A 26301-nucleotide genomic window follows, 5' to 3' on the forward strand; every position below is an offset into this window, starting at 1 on the left:
GCAGGGGGAGAAGCTCCCCCAAGCCCAGAGGCAGCTGAGATGGAGCTTGGGGGTGGGCAGCTTATATAAACCCTGGATGTGCTCGCTCTGCTGCAACTTTTTTATAACAAAGCCCAAATTTGGAGTCTCTCATTCTTATGATTCTACCCCGTGCTTTTCTCCACCCCCTCTTGAGCTATTTTTTTTTTTTTTAATCCCTAAATTCAGAAGTTAACTGTGAAGCTGAAGTTTCTCTCTCCCTCCCCTTGGTTTGGTGGGACTTTGGGATGCTGAGCTCCACCCTGATGGGCTCAGCACCCCGAGGGCTCCCCACGCTCACCATGGATGGGCAGCGAAGAAGACAACAGTGATCTGTACTTAACATTAGGTGGCACAAAAGAGTTTCCTTTTGCTCGCAGGAACACTGAAATCGATGGGCAACAACCAGCAGAGATTTTTTTTTCTTTTGAACGAAATTCTCCTATTTTCTCCAGCTTTCCAGCAGCCTTTGAAGTGCTTCTGTTTATAAACTTACTTGATTTCGTCTTTCATTGCATCTCTTTTGTCTCAACCTAATTTGTTTTAAAATAAGCCATAAGCCAGCCCTTGCTGTGGTTGTATTTACAGAGCAGCCAAAGGGCTCTAAAACGGGCTAATTTCAGTGAAACGCCTTCTGTCCCTCCTCCAAAGCAAGGCTGCCTTTAGGAGCTGTGCCTGTCTGTGTCCTGCACGCTCAGAGCCACCGTGAGCACTGGGCTGCTTGAACCTGGATTCTCCTCCGTGTCCTCAGCTGGGGCTGCTCACAAACCGCGGCTCTTTACTCCTGCTTTGGTGCCCACGCCACATTCATCCTGTTCCTGGAGCTGACTGAAAAATCGGGCTTTGGGGGGTTATATTTCCTTCTGCTGCTGCTGTAATCCTCGTGCAGAGAGAGCCGGAGGTCGCGGTGCCGCTGCGGAGCCGCCCGGGCTCCGCTGCCCAGCGCAGGGCGGCCGCGGGCCCGCTGCCCCCAGGGCCGCGGTGCTGCAGCTCCCAGGGCTTCACCAATGAAATAAATCACATTTACGGTTCAGAAACAATGCACGGCCCACTGTTCACATCCCAAATCCCTCTGGCTGCCCGGTGCAGGAGGGCTGGTGTGCGGTGGGAAGGCGCCTGTCCACTCGCGTGCTGCTGCTTATTGAAGACGAGGGCTCGCTCCCCGCTCGGGCGCTGCTCAGGATTCCTAAAGGTAAAATTTCCCCCCACCCTACACTGCTGGCAGAAGGGTTGGGTATTGTTTTCTCCGAGGTTCGGCTTCAGAAAGGGGGAGAAAAAAGAAAAAATAAAATAAATAAAAGCCGGTTTCGCTGGCCATCGCTTGAAGTTTTGCTGCTCTGCTGGCTCCCCCCGCACCCCCGGTAGATGCGATTGTGAAATGTCATTGTTCCTCCGCACGCCGCCCTCCGCGCCGGGGGAGCGGCCCGGGGCGGGGACGGGGCTGCGGCCCCTCCGCTGCCGGCGGCCGCGGCCGGGCACGGTGGGCGGGGGACGGGCGGAACAAAAGCAACTTGCCCGGTGCCCCGCTCGGTGCCGCGCTCGGTGCCCCGCTCGGTCCCCGCTCGGTCCCCGCTCGGTGCCGCGCTCGATGCCCCGCTCGGTGCCGCGCTCGGTGCCGCGCTCGGTGCGCGGCCGGGGCAGCGCACGGATATCGATACCCGCGCACGGATATCGATACCCGCGCACGGAACGCACCGAGGCGCGGCTCCGGCCGCGGACACACGCTGCCCTGCCCAAGCCGCACGGATCCTTTTTCCGCCCCAAAAGCGCTTTTTCCCCCCAGCCCGAAGCCGCGGCAGGTGCCAGCGGCACTGCCCGGATCGGCCCCTCCAGCCCCCCCGGCCGTGCCCGGGGCTGGGGGCCGGGGGAGCCCCCGCAGCCCGGCTCGGCCGGCGCACAAACCACGCACCCGCACTTTTACAGCTATTTTGTTTTTCTTTCGTAAAAATGTTTATTTAAACCTTTTGGGTTTTTTTTTTAATTTCTTTTTTTTTTTTTTTCCTTTTACAACAATAAAATATTGCGTCAATATAAACCCCTTGACTAAAACTGGTCGACAACCAAACGTTACAGCCACTCGTGTGTTTCGATATTATTTTTATCCGACACTCATTTAGGCTTCTTTTTTTTTTGTTGTTTCTTTCTGAAACGTTTTTTTTCTTTCTTTTTTTTTTTTTTTAAACATAATGCGGAATTTATTGAAAATAAATAATTGTTGGCAACTGCAATAGGCAATTTTGGATAAAATAGTTGAAAAAAGCAACCTTTAATGAAAATAGCGTTTATTATACATCAGTTACTAAATGAATAAACTAAATGATCTTTCTTTAAATTAATAACTTCCAAAAAACGTTTAATATACAAAACTGTACAGTTATAAAGTTGGCAGAAATAGGCAGGTCCTCAGTGTCGAGTTTTTTTTTTTTTCTTTTTATCTTAATTTCTTTTTTTTTTTCTCCTATTTTCTTTTTTTTTTTTTTTTTAGCGCTTACTGAAAAATACTTGAAAAATATAAATGTCGAAAGGAAAAAATCTGGAGGAGGGAAGGTGGGGGAGAGGAAAGGAAGGAGAAGGGGGGGATGCTGTGCGGGAGCTGCGGAGCGGGGACCGGCCCGGCCCTCGGGGGGCCGCGGGTGCAGCCCCGGGAGCGGGGTTGGGGGGGAGCCCGGCCCTGCCCGGCGGCCCCGGGGGCTCGGGGGGTGCGCACACACACACGGACAGACAGACAGACACACACACACGGACCCCCCGCCCGTGGGGACAACACAGCCCCGGGCTGGGAGCGACAGGGGGAGAGGGGGCGGGTGCAGCTCAGCACTTCCCTGCGCCCGAAAAACGGCGTTTGCATTATAGTGACTTTGTTTTGGTGGTTGAGGGTTTGTTTTTTTTTGTTTCTCTCCCTGTTTTGTTTTGTCGGTGATTATTATGATTATTTTTTCTTTCTTCTCCACCCCCCCCTCCACCCCCCGCCGCCCTCCCCCGTAGAAAAGCTTTTCCACAAATCCAGCATCTCCCTGCGACGCGGAAAGAAGCTCAGCGTGAACCAAATGCGGGCGTTTTTCTGTCCTCTTCCCTCCCTCCCTTCCTCCCTCCCCCCCCGACACCTCATTCCTCTTCACTATCGAAACAAAATACAGAGAAACCGATTTCCGAAGCGAAAGCGCAGAAGGATAAAGGTGTTTTACTACAGACCTCTCAGTCTGGCGCTGATCAAAAAGCCCAACTCATCTTCGGAAAGAAAAAGACTGGCAAATGCCACGGGTTTGGTTGTGATGCTTAATTTCGAGTAATTCTCCTAGAAATAATGATTTTATATATATATATATAATTTTTTTTTCCTTGTGAGAAGAAGGGAGGGGGGAGGTCAGGCTTGTGACCCGACCGTTTTACGGTGTTGGGAAGTTCTTGAAAAGGAAGAAAAAAGCTGCAACAAATAAGCCTGTTCTTCACATCGGTGCGGGGCTCCGCGGGCGCGGAGGGAGCCCCATCTCCTCGGGGGGGTGAGGAAGGGCCGCGGCCGCCCTGCCCCGGCCCCGCTGGGTGACACTGCCGCTGCTTGGGGAAGGGAGGAACGTTTGGACTGCTCAATTCGATACAAATTAGGTCACAAATATTGTGTACAGTTTGTAGTAAAACACCTCAGACATTTAAAAACGCTATATAAGTCTTTAAAAATGCAAAACTAGTCTATTGTAAAACAGATTCACCTGAAATACAGCTGATATAACCAAGGCGCTGGAAGGTTATTCATAGGCACACATCTGTCTTTCCTTTTCTGTCGGGTCTTTCGTTCTTTTTTTTTTTTTATCTTTTTTTTAATTTTCTATTTTTCCGTGGGTTCCCCCTTTTTTTTTTTTTTGTTCGTTTTTTTTTTGTTTGTTTTTCTCGGGGTTTTTTTTTTTTCATCCTTTTTGTTTGGGTTTTGTTTTGCGGTGGGGTTGGTCGGTTGGGTTTTTTTTTTTATGCGTCTCTTTTTTTTTTTTTTCCTTCGTCCTAGCAGAGACCGAAAACAAACCTTGTCTGCGAGTAAACACCGTGTGTGACCAGCGGAAAGGTCGGAGAGAGGAAAAAAAAAAAATATTGCCGAGGCGGCGGCGGGCGGGGAGCCCTGGCCGCGTCTCCCGAAAGCATAAGTTAAAGTAAAGGCGGCGGGCAGTGCCGCGGCCGGGCAGTCCCGGGGCCGCACCGCGGTCAGAGGTCGTGGCAGGCCGTGTCCGTTTTCACGCCGTGCGAGTACACGTCGTGCTGCGGCTGCTCGCCCGGAGGGGTCATGCGCTTCTCCTTCTGCCGCCGGTTGCAGAACCAGACCCGCACCACCTCCTTCTCCAGCTGCAGGCTGTCCGCCAGCGAGGAGATCTCCTGGGCGGCCGGCTTGGGGCACTTGAGGAAGTGCGTCTCCAGCACGCCCTTGACACTCACCTCGATGGAGGTCCGCTTCTTCCTCTTCCTCCCCTGCGCCGCGATCTTGTCGATGCTCGTGGGGCTGCCGGTGGAGGAGTCGGCCTCCTCCAGCCACTTGTTCAGCAGCGGCTTCAGCTTGCACATGTTCTTGAAGCTGAGCTGCAGGGCCTCGAAGCGGCAGATGGTGGTCTGCGAGAAGACGTTGCCGTACAGGGTGCCCAGCGCCAGCCCCACGTCGGCCTGGGTGAAGCCCAGCTTGATGCGCCGCTGCTTGAACTGCTTGGCGAACTGCTCCAGCTCGTCCGAGGTCGGCGTCTCCTCGTCCGAGTGGTCCTGGCAGTGGTGGCCGCCCAGCTCGCCGTGCTCGCCGCCGGCCTCGCCGCGCAGCCCCGGGTGCAAGCCCTGGCCGGCGGCGGCGGCGGGCGGCGGGGTGAGCCCGCCGTGCTCCAGCATGCCGCCCACCGCGAACCCGCCCTGCGAGTACACGCTCAGGGGCTGCCCGGCGGCGGCGGCGGCGGCGGGGGGGGCGGCCAGCGAGGCGCTGTGCGCCGGGCTGGCGCCCCAGGCGCTGGGGTGGTTGCCGTGGGGCGAGTGGTGGGAGACGTGGGGCGAGCGGTGGTGGATGATGGCGCCCAGCTGCAGGTCCTCGCGGCCCGGCTTCACGTCGGGCTGCTCCAGCGGGCCGCCCGCCAGCGCCGCGGGCCAGGGCGCGCCGTCGCTCAGGCTGGTCACCCAGTGATGCCCCAGCGGGTGCCCATTGCCGGGGACGCCCTGCAGGTACTCGCTCTGCAGCAGCTTCTGCGGGCTGCGGAACGGGCTGCCCTGCTGCATGCCCGCGCCCTCGGCGTGGGCGAGCGCGCCGGCGCCCAGCAGGCCGTAGGGGTTGGAGGCGGCTGTGGCCATGGCCGCGGCAGCCCCACGAGTTATACTGTGCCGCCGCCGCCGCGCCAGCCTTTGACATCCACCGGCACGGCGGCCCGGCGGCGGCCGCGCCGCGACTGGCAGCCGCGCCGGCCAATGGGGTTGCGCCGCCGGCAGAGCCGGCCAATGGGCGCGGCGCGGGGGCGGGGCGAGCGGCGGCGGGGCGGGGCCGCGGGGCCGCGCGGGCGCGAGGCAGGAAGTGAATCACTCCGCCGGCACCGGGGGCCGGCCGTGAGGCGGCCCCGCCGCTTAACTCCTTCCGCGCCGGGCGGGGAGCGGCGGGGCCCGCGGGGGGGGCACGGCTTAAATGGGGAGCGCCTGGGAACGGGGGGGCGCGGGGGGCACGGCTTAAATGGGGAGCGATTAGCGGCGGGCAGAGGTTAAACGGCGGCGCCCCGGCGGCAGCCCCGCGGGACCACCCCGGCGCTGCCCCCGCCCGCCGGTCCGGGCGCGCTCCGGTGCGCGGAGCCCACTCCGCTCCGCTCCGCTCCGCTCCTCCCCCGGTGCGGCTGCCCCGAGCCGCGCGTCCCCGCCTGCCCCGGGCCGTGCTCGGCAGGGAAAAAAACCAAAAAACGGAGAAAAGCCCCAGATAATAAAAAACAGCCCCAAAAAAAGGAGGTTCTCGACCTCGCCGCCGGTAAATCCCGGTGGATGCTCCTCAAAGTTGGCAGCGCGGGCGCGTTGCGCCGCCGCTGCGCGCCTGGCGGGCGGGCTGCAGGGCAAAACCGGGAAAAAGGAAGAAAAAAGGGGGAAAAAGTGAGAAAAGGGAAAAGAATGAGGGGGAAATGCCCGGGACCCCCCCGCGGGACGAGCGGGGGGAGCGCGGAGCCCCCGGCTCGGCCGGGCCCGGCGGGCAGAGCTCCGCACCCGCGGAGCCCCGGCGGGGCGGGCGGAGGCGCAGCCCCGGGACCCCCGACCCGCTCCCGAGTTCCAAAATGACCTTTCCCTGCATCGTTTTGGAGGTAACCGAGCTGCGTAATTATATTTGCACTTCCAGAAGACTGCATCAGAGTCCCCTTATTGGTTTGAAATTCCATTAAATATATTGCAAGAGCTCCTAGGTTAAGCTTGATTTAAATTTGCATACATTTTCATATATTTAGCAGAAATAAAAGAAGGCTTGCAGCTACCAGAAAGTCATTAAGGCATTAGTTTCTCTGAGAAGACAGATCTGAAGAAAATTCAAGAAAATGAGAAAATAGATCTAAATAAGGTGAGCGCTCCTCTGGTTCCTTCCGAGCCGGGTCCCATCGCTTTCCTCATTATAATAATAATAATCACAATAATTTCTCGCCGGGGCAGCGTGTGAGAGGGGTAAAGGCAGGGCTGGGGGGGTGAGGAGCAGAGAGGTCTGGGGCAAATCGCGATATATCGGGAACTCTGCGGGTCCCCGCCGGGCGAGCGCTGCGCTGCGCGCCCGCGGGGGTGCGGGGATGGGGGGGGGGGGGGGGCGGCTCGGAAAATAAATCAAAAATAAGGAAAAGTAAATAAAAGAATGAAGTTTGCGGGCAGAGGGGCGGCGGTGGGGGTGTGCGGCGGGGGGGTCGGCGGGAGGGCCGGGAGCTGGGGATGTCCCCGCTGGAGCCGCGGTGCCCGCGCGGGGCGGTGCGGGCGGTGCGGGGCGCGCAGCTCCGCGGCCGAGCCCGCCCGAGCGCGGGGAGGGCAGGGAAGGAGTTATAGCAGCAGCCTCTTCCTCGTTGGTCTTTTTTTTTCCTTTTTATTTTTTCCCCTTTCCTTTCCTTTTTTTTTTTTTTTTCCTCCCCCCTTCCTTCTTTCCTTTTTTTTTTTTTTTTTTTTTTTCCCCACTCTCCGCCTTCACAAGCTCCTCGAAATAAACATCACCGCAGCCCGCGGGGAAAAAATAAACAAAATTAAAAAAAACCACCACCCCCCCCCCCAACAATATCAAATCCGCACTGTATAAAAACGTAACTAAATTATTTAAAATTAATTTGCACTTTAACTTCCGAAACAATTTTTCAAATCCCATTGCCCGTGAAAATAGATGTTCAGATCCGCCGTTTAATTAAGGCAGAGTCTCTGGCAGGGAAATAAAACCCCGAACGTCCCATTTTAATCTTTGCTGCAAATGTAGCTAAGGCAGAGCCCGGCTCTGCTCCTGCCGAGGCGGCTCTCACCTCGCCTATAGCAGAGTATGGTGGATTTTATAGTGTTTTTATCTGCATATAGTTAAATCTTCTTGCTGTTCTAACTAATCTGCTGGAGAGGGTTTCTTTAGCTCTTTCCTGTCAGTCTAACTTCCCAAGTGTAACAGATGCCGCTCTCAAGCGGTCCTTTCTGCTGCTTTTCTTTATTCAGCCTCGCATTTTTCTCCCCATGATCTGGGTTTCCATAGAGAGAGGAATAAAAGGGGGACCATGGCCACAAATCCCCTGCCCCATGCAGAATAAAAGAGCCTTATTCAATAGCCGACCCCGTCTGGACATGGGAGAAAAATAAGTACATGCAAAGCTACTGTTGCAAGAATTTGTAACTTATTTTTCATAGACCGAAACCCAATAAAGTTTTTTTTTTTTAATTAAAAAAAAGAAATTTAAAAAAGTTTTTGGGTTCGGACTGTGCTCTCGAGCCCTTTGGCTCTGGGTGCCCCCGCCCCGGAGGGACCCGCGTTTCCTCAGCAAATAACTGCCTTTAATATCTATTTTTGCTGCTAAATCTTTGGCGTGAAAAAGCTCGCACAATAGCTGGAGGCAGCCACCGTCCTGGGGCAGCGAGAAGTCGCTATGGAGAACGCCCCGCTTTGAAGTGCGGGAGCCGGGATTGTGGCGAGTCCCCCTGGCACCGGCGGCACCGGCGCTTTCTGGGGTCACCGGCTGCGTGCCTCGGCCGTGGCCGTCCCCTCGGTGGCCGCGGCGGTGTCACCACGCGTGGGGCAGGGCTGGCTGTCCCCGCTGCAGCCCCTCTGGGAGCTCCGCTCGGGATGAGTTTATTCCCCACCGGCTCCAGGGGGCTGGAGGTTGGCACCTGAACCCACCAACGCGGTTATATCGTGACAGAGCTGATTTTATTATATTTAAAAGATTTTTTTTTTTTTCTCTCCCCCCACTCCTCTCATTGTTCATCCGCGGGAGGGGAAGGAGAGAGAAGGGAAAAGAAAAAAAAAGGTCTAAAAGGGGTTCGTTTTGATTGTGTTTAATACAGCATGAAGCTCGGAGCGGTAAGCTGTGCCTCGGTGTCGTGACCTCTATATTGAAAACTTCACCTTCAACACAAGTTCACTTTAGAGACAGGACGAGTTAGATTGCGCTTGGTGGGAACAAGTGCAAATTTAAAAACAGAGTCAATCATAACGGGGGTGGGGGCTGGGAAAGGGCAATTTAACCGTTTCTGGAGCCAGGAGTTAAGGTTTGCATTGTGTACATCCAGGCGCTGGGGCTCCTGCTGCAGCCCAGCCGCCCATCAGTGCTGAGAAAGCGGCTCCTGGAGCTCCGGAGAGGCTTTGGGAACACCTAACCAGCGTGGGGGATGCTTAGGAAGCAAAAAGGAATTTACAGAGTATTAGCAGAAATTAGCCAATACCGACACAAGCTCAATTAGTTCTTTTTTTTTTTTTTTTTTTTTTTTTTTTTCGGTCTCTGTTGGCTGCTCTTGAACGTGAGTAAATGCTGTGCAGGGAGAGAGGAGGGAGAGAGCCACACAGCCATCTCCGAGCCACAGCCAGGAGATGGACTGACAGATTGCAAATTAAACTAGTCCTAATGTACGAATGAATGCGGCCCCCCCACCCCCAAATCTCTCCCAGCACCAGCCCGGCAGCAAAGAGCCCGGCACGGAGGGAGCGTGGCTGCGGCTGGGCTGGTCCAGGGAGGGACAATAAAGCCAATCCCGGGCAGGAAAAATCACAAGGTAAATAGTATTTGTATTCTAACTGCTGCGATTTCCGAAGCGGTTTAGGCGACTCTTTGCTCCTCTGCTCGAATCGCCTGTTATTGTTGTTATTATTATTATTATCATTAATATCTTTTTTTCCACGTTGTTGATGTTTGAAAAATGTACTCGCTGCGGGAAAAAAAAAAAAAAAAAAGTCGTTCATTCTTGCACTACCCCGTCATGTTCAGGTCACTGTTATTTTTGAGCTGGGTCGGTTTTAGGAGGTCTTGTCTCGAACATTTGGTTGACGGAGCAAAAAAAAAAAAAAACCGTAAATATTGCGGGAAGTCTCTCCAAAGCTCACATTTTCGCCGCGGGAGCGGTGTCGCCGTCTGTGAAATGCAGGAATTGGGGTTTGTAGCGCTGAGCGGAGAAGCGCGGACGGGGAGAGGCGGCGGGGACGGGGCTGCGGCCCCGCCGCCTCCGCTCGCGGGCGGTGCGCGGCAGCTCCCGAGGTCACGGCAGGAGTTAACAGACCCCACAACAATCCCCATCCCTTCCCTTTTACGTAGGCACTTTCCTCACCGTGCCATTCAAACGGGCGTGATGACAAGAACGCGCTGGTTTCATCCCGGACCGAAATCCCGTGGTTTTTAGGTCGTTGGTTGTGTTTTGTTGCTGTTTTTTTTTTTTTTTTTTTTAATTTAATTTTATTTTCCGCTGAAGCTTCTCCCAGCAAACGGGGGGATGCGGTCAGACATGGGCACCCCCAGCTCCTGCCACCTCAGAGGCCGTCCCGCCTTGTGCTTTAGAAATAATCCAAATACAATTCCCGAACGGACAGATTTCTGCTCAGACATGTTTAAAGGAGAATGGGTTGGATTTGAGCACGCACTAACTGGCTGGCTAGTTAACCTCTGTTGACTAATGAGACATTGAAGACAAATCGCTCTGTTCCTCGGATGACAAATACCTGCGTTGCTGTTTGGTAGCTTACCGAGCAATTTCCATGTGGGGTTTGAGTTCATGTGTTGTGTTTTCCCTTTCATTTATTTATTTATTATTTATTTAACTATACGCTTTTCCAGCTGTAGCTGTCGGCGTGCAAAGCATCCAGCGATGCTCCTGATCTCGCAGAGGGATTGAAACGCCTCCTGCATTTTGAAGCGCCTCGTCATCCCTAGATTTACGTTTATAAATACGTAGATGCTGCTGCTAATTCTTGGTTTTCTCACAGACTTTCGCGTGTTTACGGCTCGCTGGAAAGTTTCCTCCCCGCTCCCTTCTGATCGCGCCAACCAAAGCTGTTATATAAATGAACTTTCAGGCCAGGCTGCGTTGCTAAAAGATGTTTCCTTCGTGAATCGAGCTTGGGCAGCGCAGGACGGTGATGCTGGAGCAGGCTGGGTGTCGTTCGCTCACGCGTGGCCTTCCGTGGGCCCCCCCAAAAAAAGCCCCAGCAGCCCCTGCCAAAGCCCCTTGCGCTCCATCTCCAGCGTGTGCGGTTCCCTGGCACCTCCTGGCAGCTTTTTTCTCTCCCCCCCGCCCAGCAGACTGCCGGGGAAAGGCTCTGGAGGCTGCAGCATCCCTTCCCCTCCGTGCCCTGCCCGTGGCGGGGTCCCGGGGCTGCGGGGGAGAAGTTCAGGGGGAGGCGGACGGGCGATAAATCACCGCGGGCCCCGGGAGCGCACACGGGAGAGTCCCCATCAAAGCGGGGGAGACAGCCCTCGGCTGCGAGGAAGAAATGGGAATAAATCAAAGTGGGGCTGCCCGGGGCAGGGGGTGCCCGGGGCCCGCCCCGCTCCGCCCGGGAGCGCCGCAGCGGAGACGGGGAAAGGCGCTCTGCAAACTTTTAATGAAATCACCGGCGGTATCGATTTTTGTGGGTTTTTTTTACTGTGCTTCAGACATTGGAAAGTGTCCCTCTGGGGATGGGGGAGGGGGCAGAAGGCAGCGGTGCAACGCGAGCTGTATTGGATATTGAGTTATTTCATATTTTAGAAAACCAACGGTGTCTCTGAGGGTTCTCCAGAGAGGAAAGGACTCCGGGGGGGTGGCTTGAGCCAACCCACAGAGCTGGGGTTCAGCCAGGCAGGTATCATTTTGCAGTCCCTTCGTGGAGCTCTAGGGGCCCGTGTCATCCCCGCGCTCCCTGATGGAGAACCCCGGGAGAGCTGGCTCTCCCCCTCGGACTGCACGTTCTTGAAGTGCCACATCCAAGTATTTCCTATTTGCCTCTTCTCCAAACTGTTTAGAAATTACTAGTAGCGGATAAGTAAATTGCAAGTAAACCTAGTGAATTAGGATGATTCTCTATCAGTTTAATTTATGTTTTATAGTTAGTTTAGCCTTCTGATTTGATTGCCTTAGTAATGTGAATTGCCTACAGCTGCTGATGATACAGCTTTAATTCTGTTTTAAAGGTCATGTAAACATGTGCCTGTAGCATAAGGAATGCAAATTCAATTCCCTTTTAATGCTTCCTCACATTCACTTCACAGCCTTCACCTAGAAAATTAGCAGGATTTAATAGGGAGCCGTGTGGCTGTTGTGATTCCATTAAAAGCCCCTCTTCCCCCCAGGCGTGGCTCTCCCGGCCCACCCCACGCCCGTGAGGCGGCCACGGAGGCTCTTCCCACGCCCGTTCGGGCGGAAATCGAGGCATTTTCCACCCCGGGACGGGCTCATCCCTTCACCTGGGAGCTTTGGCCTCAGGGAACTGTCCCAGGGCTGGAGAACCCGGCGGCACCGGGAGTTACCCCTGCAAGGAGCCAGAGCATCACCCAGGTGTGCACCTATGCGTGAGGCTGTAGTACAGCCGCGTGGTTCCTACGTCACGGTGCAAGACGCTGCTGGGAAAGAGAAAAACGGATAAAAATCCTTGTTTTGGGCCGAGCTGGGCTCTCCTCAGCAGGAGGAGAAGCTGCGCCGCGATGCCAAGGTGATAGGTGTAAACGCGAGACGCCTGCGCCTTGCAGACGGGCATTTTCGAATTAATTTTTAAGCACAGCCAGCTCTGAGTTCATCAGAGATTGCTTCACCCTATTGCAGAGAAAAAGAAAAAAAGGAAAAAAAGGTAGAGCCAGAAAAAAAAAAAAAAAATTATACCACTGTCTTCCCCCTGGTTCAAAGGGTTTTAGTGAAGTTGCTGGGAAGTTTCCCCTTTGAACGGGCGGGCTCTAACGAGCGGGGAAGAGCGTCAAAAAAAGCCACTCTGGAGTCGCTTTGAAAAGGGAACGATGTGTCTGTGCAAAGCGAGCCAGGGCGAGAGGCGATTCCGCGGCCCCTCCGGGCACCGGGCACCGGGCACCGGCACCGGGCACCGGCACCGGGCCAGCGGAGGGACCGGCCCCGCGCACCCCGCGGCTCCTTCGCTGGGACAGCGGCGTCGCAGGAGGCACCCAACACCCCCTTTGGGCTAACGCAGAGGACCCCCCTGAGCTCAGGAAAACACCCCATGACCAAACACTCCTCGTCCGCCCGCGGGATGCGGCAGCATCCTCCCCTCACCTTCATCGCCATCACCCCGCCTTCATCCCCATCACCTGTGCTTTCCCAGCAGCATTCCCGCTGCTGCCTTCATCCCCATCCCTCCCGCGTCCCTCTCTCTTCATCCCCATCAGCTCTGCCTCCCCAGCCTTCATCCCCACCCCTCTGCCTCCCCGCCAGGCCCTGCTGGGCCACCCCACTGCCCACGCAGTGAAGATGTTCAGCTGCCCTCAGGTGCCCCCTGGAAGCCCAGGGAGCCGCGGTGCTGAGGGCACATTCCCTCTTTCCTTGCAGCAGCAGCCAGGAGCACACCCCGTGCCCGTCTCTTCCTTGGCAAAAATGAGCGTTTTTTAGCAAAATCTGAATACTTGCAGTAACAGCTCATTGGTGATTCTGCTAATGTTGCACACCTCATTAAATAGCCCCAAACACAAGGAGGTTTAAATGACTTTATTGAATTAAAAATAGCATAGGAAATCACCTATGGTACTTTCATCAAATAATTACTGTAAACTCTATACATACAGCGAGAGATCCTTTTTAACAAATCTATTCCTAAAACACGGGGGGGTTCTGCTTAATGGCTGAAATAACTCAGAGCAGCACAACCCGCTTGAAACATTGAGCCACACTCGGGCACTTCCTAATATGTTCCTGTGTGTTTCCCTGAGTGTTTTTCTTCCTTATCTTTTTTATATCTGAAGTTCTATTCCCCTCCTCTACTCCATGTATTTGATCATTTTTTCAAGTCCCTTGGCTGAACCAATCTCTTTTCATGCAGAGGATAAAAAGAGAAAAACTTCAAAGTAGGTTCAGGTAATTAACAGCTGAGGGGAATATAATCTAAACCATAGGCCCTGCTTTGCACCCAGGTCTGCTTTCAGAGCCAGCCGGCAAGGGAGTGCCTATTCCCTATAGCATCCAAATCTGCTTCCTCTGAACAGCTTTGCCAGGCCTCCAGTTATCACATCTGCATTTCAAACACCATGTCTCTGGCATTAATTATTAATTAGCCTACAGTCACCCCAGAGGATTTAAGTTCCAGCCTGCACATACTTATTCATTGACCTCTATCTTAGTTTTTGTTGGAAAAAAACCCACTAGAATGCTTAATAATTTCCTTTCTCTCAGACCCTCTGTTCCAGTTTCATGGCAGGGAAACAGTATATTTTGAGATGGAAAATCACAGGGTTGTCTAGAAATTTGTTTAGAGCAAAACGCTATGTCAAGAGTTTGAACAAACCATTTCAAAAGATTTAGAAGGAGTTTTGCTGGAGCATTTTTACCTTTGACAAATGAATTTATGGATTTCCCAGAACTGAGAGATGGTGGAGACAAATGCAAGGCAGTTTGGCTCAGCGTGGAGCAGTTCTTCATGTGCACTTTAAAAATACAAACTGGATTTAATTACTGGGTAGCACATTTAGAGGATCAAACCAAGGCAAACGTTTATGTGACAGCTCTGGGGTTACCCTGCTATTGACACTGGTAAGAAGGAAAATAAAAATGCAGTTGCAAGGCACAGGAGTGCTTGGGCATTAAATCTGAGCTCTGTCCTCAGGAATACGGAGCTGAAGGAGCCTATTTTTGTATCAGTCCCAAGGTAGTCTGGAAGAGGCTCCTCAGCCATTAAATAAGTACATACCTCACTGCTGCTTCCTTTGCCATTTTGTGTCTTGAGATTAAGGTTCCAGAAGTAAAAATATCAGAGCGATCAGGTACAGACTGAGTTATATTATTCTCTTTTTTCTCAAAACTCTATGAAACCCAAAGTGCCTGTTAAGAGTTTGGACGAGCTGTTTATTGAATCCTCCCTTTTGTTAATGGATTTTAATGCTACAGTATCCCACCCCTCTGATGAGGCCTCGTTTAATTCCTCATGCAATTATTCCTAGATAAACTTCTTAAAATGTTGCTGTGGTTTCCGTTTTTTATTTGTGGTGGTGCTATCTGAAATAATCATTGAAACACGAAATATTTCTCCACTTTGCTTCCTAAGGAAGTGTTTAGTCTGTAATCACGAGGTCAGATTGGTTGACTTCTGTGCCAGCCTAGAATTGATTTTTGAAAGCATTTAATCTGCGCCTAAGACTCTTTGAATTCCTATTTAGTGGAGGATATGGAAAAGAGCTCTGAGACACAAACATTTCTACTTAAACCGCTGGGCTATCTCGGGAAACAAAAATGTGTTTTTCCAAAATTGCAGCTAAACCAACCCTTTCGGAAAATCATAAACCTGTGCTGAAATGAGCACCTGAAAATAGATGTAGGGGCCTAAACTGTTAACTTCCATGAGGGATCTCTCTCCTCAACCTCTCTGAGAGTTTTGAGGAGTTGGTTTGTTGCTGCTCTTTTATTATTTTCATATTTTATGAGTAGATCTGGGGAGCATTCAGCATTCAGTAATAAATATTTTTTCCTCTGCTTCAAATATTTAGAATATTTCTTAGATTCAATGTAAACAGCAAAAAGTGCCCTCATTTCACAAGGAAAAGAGGAACAGGCAATACATCAAATTAAATTTCCAGGAAGATGGTTCCCATTTATAAAACAACAGATTGTATCTTGGTGCTGAAGAGGGAGGTAGATCCAGACTATTTTAATGAGACATCCAGGACCTTTTAATCACTTCTGCAGTGATACTAATACCAGTAATAACAGTGATAATGGAAAGAAAAAAACCCTGGTGTGAAACCAGGGCTGGAATCTGTTCTCGGTAAATGTCAGAATGTTTCTGAAATTAAAACTTAGTGTTAATGTAGCTCTGTTCCATATGAATATTAAAGAGGAATAGGGACTAAATTTCTTCCACAGCAGAGTGAGATGTTGTTTTAGAAAACAGCCACATGGCAGCTCGATCTGCAGGGATGGATCTGGGGTGGTTTTAGGGGGTGGCTGAGGGTGAGGGCAGCTGGGCTGGGTCTGAGCCCTCTGCTGCTGTCTCCTCCTTCTGCCTTTTGTTTCCATTTATTGCCATTTATTAACCAGGTCCTTGGCATAAAGGTTCCATGCCCCAAGATTGGAAATCTGTTACCAGCGCTGTTAAATTACATTTCTGTGTGGTTATAGAGCCAGGAGTGAGGAAAGCATGAATGTACAGATACAGTGGGTTTGACATGTTGTGAAATATTTGTACTGTTCATGTTAGGAGAGATGAATTTCTATAAGAAGCCTATTTTATGCTTCATTTTATATATATTTGCATTTATAGCTTTCTGTTAAAGCTTAAATATTTTACTCTGTTGGTGAGATCTAACCCTTGGCAAGTCTGGAAATGCTTTGACCTCCATTCTTATTACACCCTTCACTTTTTTTCATTTAAAATAACACCTGCAATAGTTTTCCAGCCGTGCCTGACATCCACCAAGGACCGAGCTGGAACTTCATTTTGTATTTCGAATGTTTCACACGAACATGTTTGGAATTCAGATTTGGAGGTTGCAGATCACTTTTTATGTGGAGAAACCACATGGGTAATTCTGATTTTCAATTACTTGAAGAGTGATTATGGTAAAAGACTGTTGATTCCTTGTGTGTTTGGGGTCCATGGGCATCTCTTGATGAAACCCTGGGTGCAGTTCAAGGGAGGCTTTGCCACCTGTGCAAACAAAGCTCTCGTAGAAGGGGTGGGTGAGGTGGAGATCTCTGCAGATATTGCTGTGTCAGCAGAAATGGGGCTAGACTAGAGGAGAATGTGGGGCTGGACCTTGAGCTGACATCCCTGCGCAGGGTGGTGCTGAAATTCGGGGAGCAAGGCTGGGTTCCAGGAGCAAGGGATGTGTGTAGTGCCACCAAAGGCTGCACGAGTGACATCACAATGATTTTGGGTAATGTCTGAGATAATCAAAGCTTCTGGAAGATCCGTGTCCTCCTTCGTGGTTTTGCCTGGCCATGGCCATGCCCTGGATGTGCAAAATTGATGTGATGAGGGTGTGAGCAGGGGGGACCCGTGAGGAGCCAGCAGATTCCTGTGCCCAGAGGTGGCACAGCTCCTCAGCTGTGGGGCAGCAGCGGGCGAGTGGGGACTTTGCATGGTGACCATGGTGAGAATTTCTGTACTCAGCCTGAGCCCATCCTAAACTTGCTGTTTCCCTGACCAAGCCTGTCGTCCTAAACTTTCCTTTCAGCCACATCAGCCCTAAAGCCCCAAAATGTGACATCCTCAGAGCCCTTGCTGCTCCTCATCGCGGGTGGTAACCCCGGCGTGTTTTAACCCTTCGAGGGAAGGGCTGGGGCTGAGGCTGGCAGGAGCCACCCCCCAGCCCCAGCTCGTGGCCACAGCCCCAGCTCCTGGTCACAGCCCCAGCTCCTGGCCACAGCCCCAGCTCCTGGCCACAGCCCCAGCTCCTGGCCACAGCCCCAGCTCCTGGCCACCTGCAGAGGGTTTGTGGGAGGCTCCTGCCAGGCAGCCCCTGGCACAGCCGGGCACATCCTGAGCCGCCACCTCCACCTGGAGCCCCCACGCTGAGCTGGGCACTCAGCTCCTTGGCAGTGCCCCTGTGCAAAGTTTTGAAGACTTTTTAGAGTTCCTCACCCTCCCACTTATGTATTTTCCTTTCTTTTTCTTAGTTATTTTAGTTTCTCTTTCTCTCTCCATGCAAAAATTGCCGGGGCTCCATTTACTGCCCTTGCTGGGAGCTTGCAGTGGAATAAGTTAATGGGGCCAGGTTTAAGGTGAATTGTCACAGTTTGGGTGACTTTAATCAGCTGGTAGTCCAGCCTATTTGGTTGCAAATAATGTGCTTTCTAAAATAAAACCTTTCATCACGAGAATCATGGACTATTGGAATGTTTTGGGTTGGAAAAGACCTTAAAGATTGTCTCATTCCAATCCTGTTGCCATGGGCAGGGGAAAAAACTATGAACAGCATTTAAAAAACATTTTATACATGCAATCCAAAGAATAAGGATGATATTTGGGAATTTTTGGCTTTTATTATCATTGCTGTAAGTTTTGAAATCACAAACCTGAGTGTTTATGTGTGCCATGTAACTGCTACCACCAAATCACATGTAACACTCCATGGTAATTGTGTTCATAATTATCCAGTTAATTGAATTTCTGCAATAGTTAAAAATGGGCACATAAAAGTCTCTCAAGATTAAATGTTTTAGTTAGGGAAGAACAAACTCTTTTGGAATATTGAATAAAACAAAAGCAGTTTTCATATGCAAGTGAGCTTATGACTGATGAAATAACCTCCCAAAATGAACCTTGTCCATAAATGCTGTTCCAAACTAGGGGGTCACACAGATGTCAGGGATTTTTGCAATGCTCTAAGAAGGAAAAGCTGTGTGTGTGGAGGTGTTTGTGAGCTGGAGAGCCATGGTAGAAGAGCTGCAGCCTCTGCATCTGCCAGGCTTGGGAGGTGCAGGAGTGCTCTAAAAATGCTCTGCTGCCAAATTAGCCCTGCTATTGACAGGGTAATACTGGAACAACGAGTTAGAAAGTCAGATTTTGCATTAGTGTTTGGAAAGGAGAGGTAGCTTTTTTTTTTTTTTTAATTTTTCTTTTTATTTTGTGATCTCATTGGTGTTTTTGTGCCACTTCAGGCTAACAGAGGAGTCACAAGATGTAAAACCACGGAGAATGTGAACCTGTGGGTCTGCTGCCTTTGTCCTGTGTGTTATCAACTGATTTATCTTTGGAGAGAAAAGAATAAGGGCAAGAATTCCCAATGTGTTTGATAAAAAACTGGATATCTCGCCATGGGCAGAGTCATCCTCTTGAAAAGGAGAGAAGTTTGATAAAAACATATTGGAGTCCTCTTTTCTCTTCTCTTCTCTTCTCTTCTCTTCTCTTCTCTTCTCTTCTCTTCTCTTCTCTTCTCTTCTCTTCTCTTCTCTTTTCTCTTCTTTCCTCACTAAGAAACATAACCACTCCTTTCCCCCCCACAGAAAAATAATTTTATAAGTTTACTTATTGCAAGAACAGACAAACATTTTCAACAATGAAATAATACACATTTGTTAAAAAGAGCTCCAAATGTCAGCTAGCACAGCAATGACCCAGCCCTGTAGGATATCCAGCTTTAATACCTCTTTTCCAAAGGATCATGTGTGGAGTTTCATTATTTTCTAGTAAGATTCACAGGAGACTGTTTCTTTTAATATCCTGTTTTTCCTACTGATGAGATTGGCTTGAGCGGGTAAAATATCAAATATTGATAATTAGACCTCAGGTCCCTCATCTTTGGCAGCTGTGAGTTTCCATTGACTGCTTTTTTTGTTAAAAGTTGCCCGTTCCTTTCGACGATTGGGCTTTATTTTAAATATTACTGATGTGAGCTGATGGAGTAAAAAAAAGATGAAGTCCCCCCAAAGTCCCCCAAAGTGCAGGGGCTTTATTTGTGTGATTTCTGCCTCGGCAGCCCCGCTCCCCTCCCCCAGCAGCGCACTACAAAGCGTGTTGTACAGGGACTCCATTAATCCTACATTTCCTAGATGGTATCTGAGGCACAGTGGGTTTCCACAGAAATTAATTTGTCCTGACAACAGGCCTAAAGATTGGAGTCCAGGGATCACTTGGCAAATTCCCTTTAAACTGAGCACAATAATAAACAGAAAGCTGATAACGACAGTTCTGAAAGACCACACAGAGGCCGGAGCCCGAGCCGAGGCGCTCGGCGTGGAGCCGCGGATGCCTCCGATAACGGGGCCGGCAGCTTTAACGCCTGATAGGAAAAGGAGCCCCTGATTTATGCACACTTTAATATCCCAGCGCTGGGCAGGGCTTGCTCCAGCTCCAAAGGGCATTTTTAACTCTTTTCTGGAATGAAAGCCAAAGTTTGAGGTTGATCTGGTTCAGCCCATTCTTAGTTAATTTTCATTTTTAACAGCTCCGGGGTTCTTTTTTGGGTCTTATTTTAATACAGACCCAATTTCCTCAGTGCACCTTCCACGTGAAAACATTAGGAAAAGTTGGACAGTGGGTAAGGTTATGTTTCAAGGAATGAGCCAAAAAGTTCTCCATCTAAATCTATTTTCTTTAAGATGTGGTAGCTTAGGGTTCAATCATCTCCTCTGTGGTAATTCCTTCTTAAATATAGTAGAAAGCATTTTAGACAGAGTTATTGCCTGTTTTCTTGGTTTTATTTATCTTTGCTTTTGCCTATTTAAATGCTGTTGTTTTCCCAAAGTTAAGGTCTGGGAATATATACTGATATAGGAAATGAATAAACAAACATTCAGTGTATATTTTAGAACTTGTCAAGATAAGAGCATTTCAACCTCTGATATTCATTAACATAGAATTTAGAGTTTTGATGATAATTAGGATTTGTGGCGTGTCAGGAAAGCTCTGCCAGTTGCATCTCTGAAAAAAGTAATCATAATATTAAGAGTTAGGACTGATAGGGTGATGTTGAGTAAGAGAGATGTTGTGCAACTTTTCACTGTTCAAGCACATGGTATATAACGATTTAAGCAATGAGTTAAAAAAAGGAGGAAAAGCTAAAAAGATGTGTGGAAAAATAGATTTTATTATTGAAAGGGACCTTGAAATTAAAGGCTAATTCTCTTCTCAATGTCCAAATTATGAAATAACAGCCTATGATGCAGAGGGGACTGTGTAGCTATAAAAGGATGATCCTAAAGGTCTTTGCCAACCTCAGCCCCTCTGTAATTCTCCAAGGCGGATAGGTATGGCTGTGCACCTGAACAGCAGGAGTCCTGTTTGATCGCTTTTAATGGGGCAGATGTTTCCCTGGAGATGAAAACCCAGCACTTGAGATAGCCACACTCAGTGATCCTTAAGCACCATGCCTCCTCCACAAGCTTTCCCTGCCCTGGAAGCCCTGCTGGAGGTGAGCAGTGATGAGTTGCTGGGGATGGGTGGTGCCCAGGGGGCAGGAGCTGATGGATGCTCCGTGCCCATCCCTGCATCCCTGCTCCCAGAGGGGTGGCAGGGTGGCTGCGTGGTTACGGGCTTGGAATGTCCCTGCCCTCTCCATTTGCCTCGCAGAGGGCTTCTAAATAAAAAAGTTCTGTCTCACGTGCTCTTCCAGCACAGCCAATGCCCAAGCTACCCCTGACTTTGATAAAGGCAGCACAGGATTCATTAGGTAAGAGCTTAACGAGCTGAGAGGTGGGACTGCGTCATCCTGGCAGAGCGGGGTGTTTGCACCCCACCTTCCTGCTGAGAAACAAACCCTTTCACTTTCAGTATTGGCTTCAAATTAGTTTGTACACTACAAATTAATCAATTACCGCCACTGTATTTTGGAGATGAAATTCAGGCCGAGCAGAGCAATTTGTATTTGTCACACTTAAGGGACTCTATTGTACGGAAAGGCAGAGGATTTGAGAACAACTGGGTTTAAAGCTGTCGAGCTCCTCTTCCAGGAGCCTGCTGCAGCAGCAAATTGACTGGCTGTGCCTCTCAGTTCTGCAAAAGAACAAACCCAAAAACTCCCCTCCACTTTTTATATCAAAACCACTCTGTGCATCTCAGTGTACGAGCTATTAGTTTTTTTGAATCTGGATCAAATCAGGCATTTTCCCCCCAGCAAATAGTCCTCCAGTGTGCTTTATGCATTTGATTCAAAGGCCTGTGTATTATTTGATGTTCTTAGGAGATAAACAATAAACTTTTGAATATGTTTTTTCCATTTGAATACAAGCCTAGGGATGCTTCACCCTGCATCCTAAAGCCTGATTTCCCCTGGGACTCATTATCATGCAGCTCACATGTTCAGTCACCTACACTGTTGAACTTACTATCAAATAACCTTCGAAATGTTACTAGTTATTACGTGTCAGAGGGCAGATTTATGATAAACTAACTTTGAAACAAAATAATGAATTCTCAGCGTTCTGTTTCCAGCAGCATTTCTGGTAATTTGGCCGGATTTAAATTTTAAAACAGTAAGTTGCCTTTTTCTCTTATTCTGTCATATAAAACAGTTCCCTCCCCTCATGAAATTTCTCCCTCCTTAAATATGGTTTATGAGGATTTGAGCAGTGCCTATAAAGAATAAAAATGAGAACATTTGTCTGGGAGCTACCAAACTGCCCACTGGAGTTCATTTGTGATTAAACTTTCAGAGCTTTCTAACTTAGTGAAAGTTAAATTAACTTAACCCTTAGCACAGTCCACCTGTGTTCCAAAACACAGCTGGGTAGTTGATGTTTGCAGGCAGAAATATTTTCTCCTTGTGCCTTTTACTGCCAGCATTTTAAGGTTTTGAGTGGTGTTCTTGTATTAGAGTGACAAAATCAAAAGTGTTGTCTTCTCAGAGAGCTGGTTTAAGGCAGACCAGAAAGGTTTTCCAAGAGGATATTCTGAATTTCAGCCCCCAAAGTCCATATTTAGGGAACTAAATAATTGGCCAATTTTCATGAAGGCTGAGCATGACTTCAGGGGATCTGTGGGCACTTGGCCTCTTTCAAATGGCAGCCGGAGCCACCGTGACTTTTAATGAGATTATATCAGAGGGAGGAAATGCAGGTAGATAAATGCCATGCACCCATTTTGGAGGTGATTAGAGGAGCAAACATCTGCAGATGAAATTTAAAAGCACTCACTACGTCAAAAATAAAGTCTGGCTAATTTGGGGGAAAATCGGTGCGGCTCTTCTTGGCATCAGCGGGGTTTTTGTGGCTGCATTTCAGATGAGCACGGGGCAGATTAATGTCTGCAGGATTTTCATCTCCTACCAGACAAAGTGGAGGCTTTGAGGTAGTGCTGATCTGTGAGACTGCACGGAAAGTGCCTGACCCGGGGTGGCTCTGTGAAGCTGGGGATAGAACCTCCATCTTCAGGGCTCCCTCTCATCTCCTCTGCTCCCCTCGCCGTGATTATGGTTCTCCAAGGGCACCACGGGCAAAAGTTCCTTAGCAGGCTGGCTATTAATATTTATGCAGCAATTCAGGAGGTAATGCATTGTTAAAATACAAGTTGGAAATGCACCAAATTTAATCACTTTTAGCACTAGAAATTATCTATTTCTACGTCATATAGAAGGCGCGGGGCGGGGGGGTGTGGGGGCATCGTTATGATATTTTATTTTTTAACCAAGCTGTTTGCCAGTTCTGACACAGCTTGAATTAAAGGGCAGTAAATGATCTTGTGCAGATAAAGTTTTTCTACGGAATGCAAGATATCTCTGAGAAATTTAATGTGAGGAGTTAAAAAAATATTTAAAGCAAGCACTCAGTGAGTGAGGACGTGCAGGGATCAGCTGTGCCACGTCAGCCAGGCCCTGTCTTCATGTGCTGGATCTGGTGTGCACAGAGGCCACTGGGATTTGCCCTTTGCTTCCATGCAATTCCTCCTGCCTGCACAGAGAAAGAATATTTTTATCACTGATACCACTTCATTTTTGCAGCTGTCTGCTGGCATCAGGTTAGTAATATAAACTCTGTCAGAGAGCAATCTCTGCCTTCCACAGGCTAGAAAATCCACAATTATTATTTAGAGTTAACCTCCTCAGAAAGTGGTCCTTGCTGAAACTGTTCAACTCCAAAAAGAATTGTTAGTAATTGTTATCTGAGGATCTCCTACAGCCTTCCCTTGGTCAAATAAAGCTTTTTTTGTTTTCAATAGGACTTTTTTTCTGAGACCAAGCTCTGAGCTTTCATGCAAGTAAGATAAATCCAGTGAAAGTAAAACATTAATTAAAATGTATTAAAAAAATAAAAAAAGAAAATGTTGGAGAAGAGCATGGTGCTCAAATGGAGCACTTTTTTTTCAGGTCACTTGGCTTTCTGATGTCATTTCTGGCACCTTCATTAGCCTGGCTCCATCACGTTCTGCTCTGAACGATAACGTGATGGGAGATGATCAAAGTGAGAATGCAAAAGGCTCAGGACATTTAAAAAAATGTTCTATTCTGGAAATTGTTCTAAAACTATAAACAGATTACATTAAAAATCTGTCTTACCCAACATGGTTGCTCATCATCCTTTTTTAGAAGGAGCTATTGAGAAGTTTGGGTAAACAGCCTTGAAGTCTTTATGATGGCAGGCTGGAAATTTCTCTGGAATTTTAGGCAACCCGAGCCTCTCTGAAATGGAATGTAACCCATTTCTGCTGCTAGGTTCCTTGTTTTAATCTTTATACTTAAAAGTGGCAAAGCATATGGGTCAGATCACCCACTCCTGCTAATGGACACAGTTCCCTTGGACTTGGGTGTCCAATTATGCCAGCTAAAGATCTGTCTGTTGCTGGGCTTTATTTCCTTATTTTTCTTGTCTTCCTGATCTCTGACCCTTTATCAAAGGAATGCTGTCTATAATATGATAATAACATGAAATTCTGAGCTCTCTTTCTAACAATATACCCCAAAGAATTGTCAGGATGCTCACCTTTATGGGAAGAGCAGCTGATGAGCAGTTTCAGCCTCACAATTGTCTTTTCCTGGCACAGGGAGAAAGTTTGGTACCTGTTCCTGGCCTTGTGGTGGGATATCAACATTTCTGCATTTCCAATTGCTCTGTGGGATGGGTGAGTAAATAAACTCATTGGCAAGTCAACAAAATGACAGGAGGCCATTTCTCCCCTGATTTTATCTGCATTGGGAAAGTGAGAAATTTGTGATGTTTTTAAGGGCTCCATCCTCTGGTGCTCTCAATGAGTGTGAGGATGTGGCTGAAGCAGGAGGCAGAAATCCACAAGCACTGTGACACCTTGGGCATGGAACAGAGCTACATGGGAGGATTTCGATCTCCAGGCAGGATTTAACTTTCTGTTTTGATTTATGGGCTGAATATAAACGTGTATTTTAAGGAGTCATTAGAGTTTGTGGGTTGAAATATGCAGGTTTGTGTAGGAAACAGATGAAAAAAATGGCCGAGAATTTTGTGTGGGAAGAAAACCCTTCACCTCAGGCTCTTTGCTCCAAGTAAGTGATGGGATGGTCAGGAATGGCATGATCCATGAGGAAGCAGGGAAGGAAAATAGGGAATACCTGTGCTGGGCTTCACTGTGAAACATCTATTCCAGGTGTATTTTTATCTAAATCAGTTTTTGTGGTGTTGATAGGGAAGGGCTTGAGCAGTGCTGGGGCTTGTAGGTGTAAATAAAGAAAGGCACAGCAGGAAGGAGCTCAGCCAGCTGGGACATCCTGAATGTTGGAAGAGACACATCAGGACAACCCCTTGACACCCACAGTGAGGGGTTTTGGCACCTGCCAGGCTCCCCTGTCCCCGCCCTGCTGCAGGCTGGAGCTCCTCTCCTTGGGTGGCAGCAGCACTTGCAGCTGGTGACCCTCGTTTGGTGCCCTTTGGCTCTGCCTTGGCTCCAGCTCTTATCATTTGGGTAAATGCTGCTCTTGGTTATGATAATGGGAATCTGGAGCAGCCCCTCTGCCATTTCTCAGTGCAAATATTGCACTCGGGGTAATTCCCAATTCCCATCTCCTGCTTTGTGCAGATGGAGCCTGGGAGGTGAGGGAGCTCCTTCCCAACATCCCCATCCTGCCCTGTGAGCCCCAGGTGACTCTGCCAGCCACACAACTCATCTGTGAGGATGAGGGAGCTGCCCTTGGTGTTTTGTTCCCCTCTGATCTGCAGCACTTCCCATCCCAGCTCCAAACCCAGCCGTGGCTCAGGACCCGTGGATGCAGCCCCAGTTTCTTCCCACACCTCGTGGATTCAGCCCGGAGAAAAGGCTGCCTGGCCATGCCAAACTGAGCATTGGCTCCGTGATTTGTGCAAGCTCGAATTTTCCACTAATTCACTTATATATCCTAGATGGAAAACACAGCCCCGGGGCTGCTATAAACCGTGCTGCTGGAGCCACAAAGGGCTGTCCTGCCAGCTGGGAGCTGCTGGAGCATGCAGAGCTGGGCAGGACTCAAACCCAGGGAATGCCCTTGTCAGAGGGGCTGTGCTGTGGGAGCAGCTCCAGCCCTTCCTGGGGTGCTTCCAGCCCTGGCTCAGCCCGGTCAGTGCAGGACAGGCAGGGGCCAGAGCTGTGTCCTGGCCACCACGCCGGCTCTGCTCGGTGCCCACTGCCCAAAACCAGCCCCTGGTTTGGGCTGTTTGGTGGCAAACATCCTGCCTTGCTGTGCTTTGCTCTCCTGCAGCCTCCGTGCACCCCGGGGCTTTGTTTTGTGCCGTGGTGCAATTCCCCAGCATTCATTTTCTGTATAAGCCACCCATAGATAATTTGAGAGCGTTTTCTTTTAAGCACAGCAAGAGTGGCACATCGGCTGATTCCCCAAATGATTGCTTGTCTTGTGACAGAGAGCTGTTGACCTGCTCCTTTAATGTTACAAGTCTGCATCTAACTGCTCTCTTAATCCAACCTACTTCCTTCTTTTTAATGAAATTGTCCCTTTAGCCTTTTTCCTGGGCTGGCTTTTCAACACTAACATTAGAAACAGGCTGCTCAGTTCTTTCCTCTGCTAACATCTTGCCCAGAGCTAACTTGCAGCTTCACTCTGTCAGCTGTAAGATATAGATATACTGTTGTCTTAATTACTCATATTTCTCCTGCTGCTCATAATTCTGCTTGTTCCACCAAAGAGCTCTTCAGAGAGCTTTACCGCTTCCCTCTGCCTTTCTTTGGGGGTTTAAAGGTTGTCAGATATATAAACGATCCTTGTTGCAGAGCTTTGGTGGTGACAGTGTCCTTTGTGGAGAAGATTTAGGGGGATGGGAGGACTAAATACGGATGCTTTTAGGCTCCATCTCTGA

At 49.5% G+C, this 26301-nt stretch overlaps 2 protein-coding genes across 14 annotated transcripts in view; one reads left to right on the forward strand and one right to left on the reverse strand.

Annotated features, from left to right (window-relative positions):
- Positions 1–2253: 2253 nt before the first annotated feature.
- POU3F4 (POU class 3 homeobox 4) lies at positions 2254–5348 on the reverse strand. Its single transcript, XM_021543905.3, has one exon. The coding sequence runs from the start codon at positions 5320–5322 to the stop codon at positions 4210–4212; it is 1113 nt and encodes a 370-aa protein (XP_021399580.1). The 5' UTR covers positions 5323–5348; the 3' UTR covers positions 2254–4209.
- A 991-nt stretch (positions 5349–6339) lies between these two features.
- Positions 6340–26301, forward strand: part of LOC110477800 (uncharacterized) — an 84602-nt gene continuing 64640 nt past the window's right edge. For 9 of the 13 annotated variants that reach the window (XR_013340787.1, XR_013340786.1, XR_013340788.1 and 6 more), the window contains exon 1: positions 6343–6553. The gene's annotated coding sequence lies outside the window, so the exon portion shown is untranslated. Of the gene's footprint in view, positions 6554–8952; positions 9208–24028; positions 24107–26301 lie in introns of those variants that run through there. The other 4 variants (XM_077786490.1, XM_077786493.1, XR_002466646.3 and 1 more) reach the window with 4 other exon arrangements.

The sequence above is a fragment of the Lonchura striata genome, chromosome 14, assembly GCF_046129695.1.
Source record: "Lonchura striata isolate bLonStr1 chromosome 14, bLonStr1.mat, whole genome shotgun sequence".
NCBI classification, from domain to species: domain Eukaryota; kingdom Metazoa; phylum Chordata; class Aves; order Passeriformes; family Estrildidae; genus Lonchura; species Lonchura striata.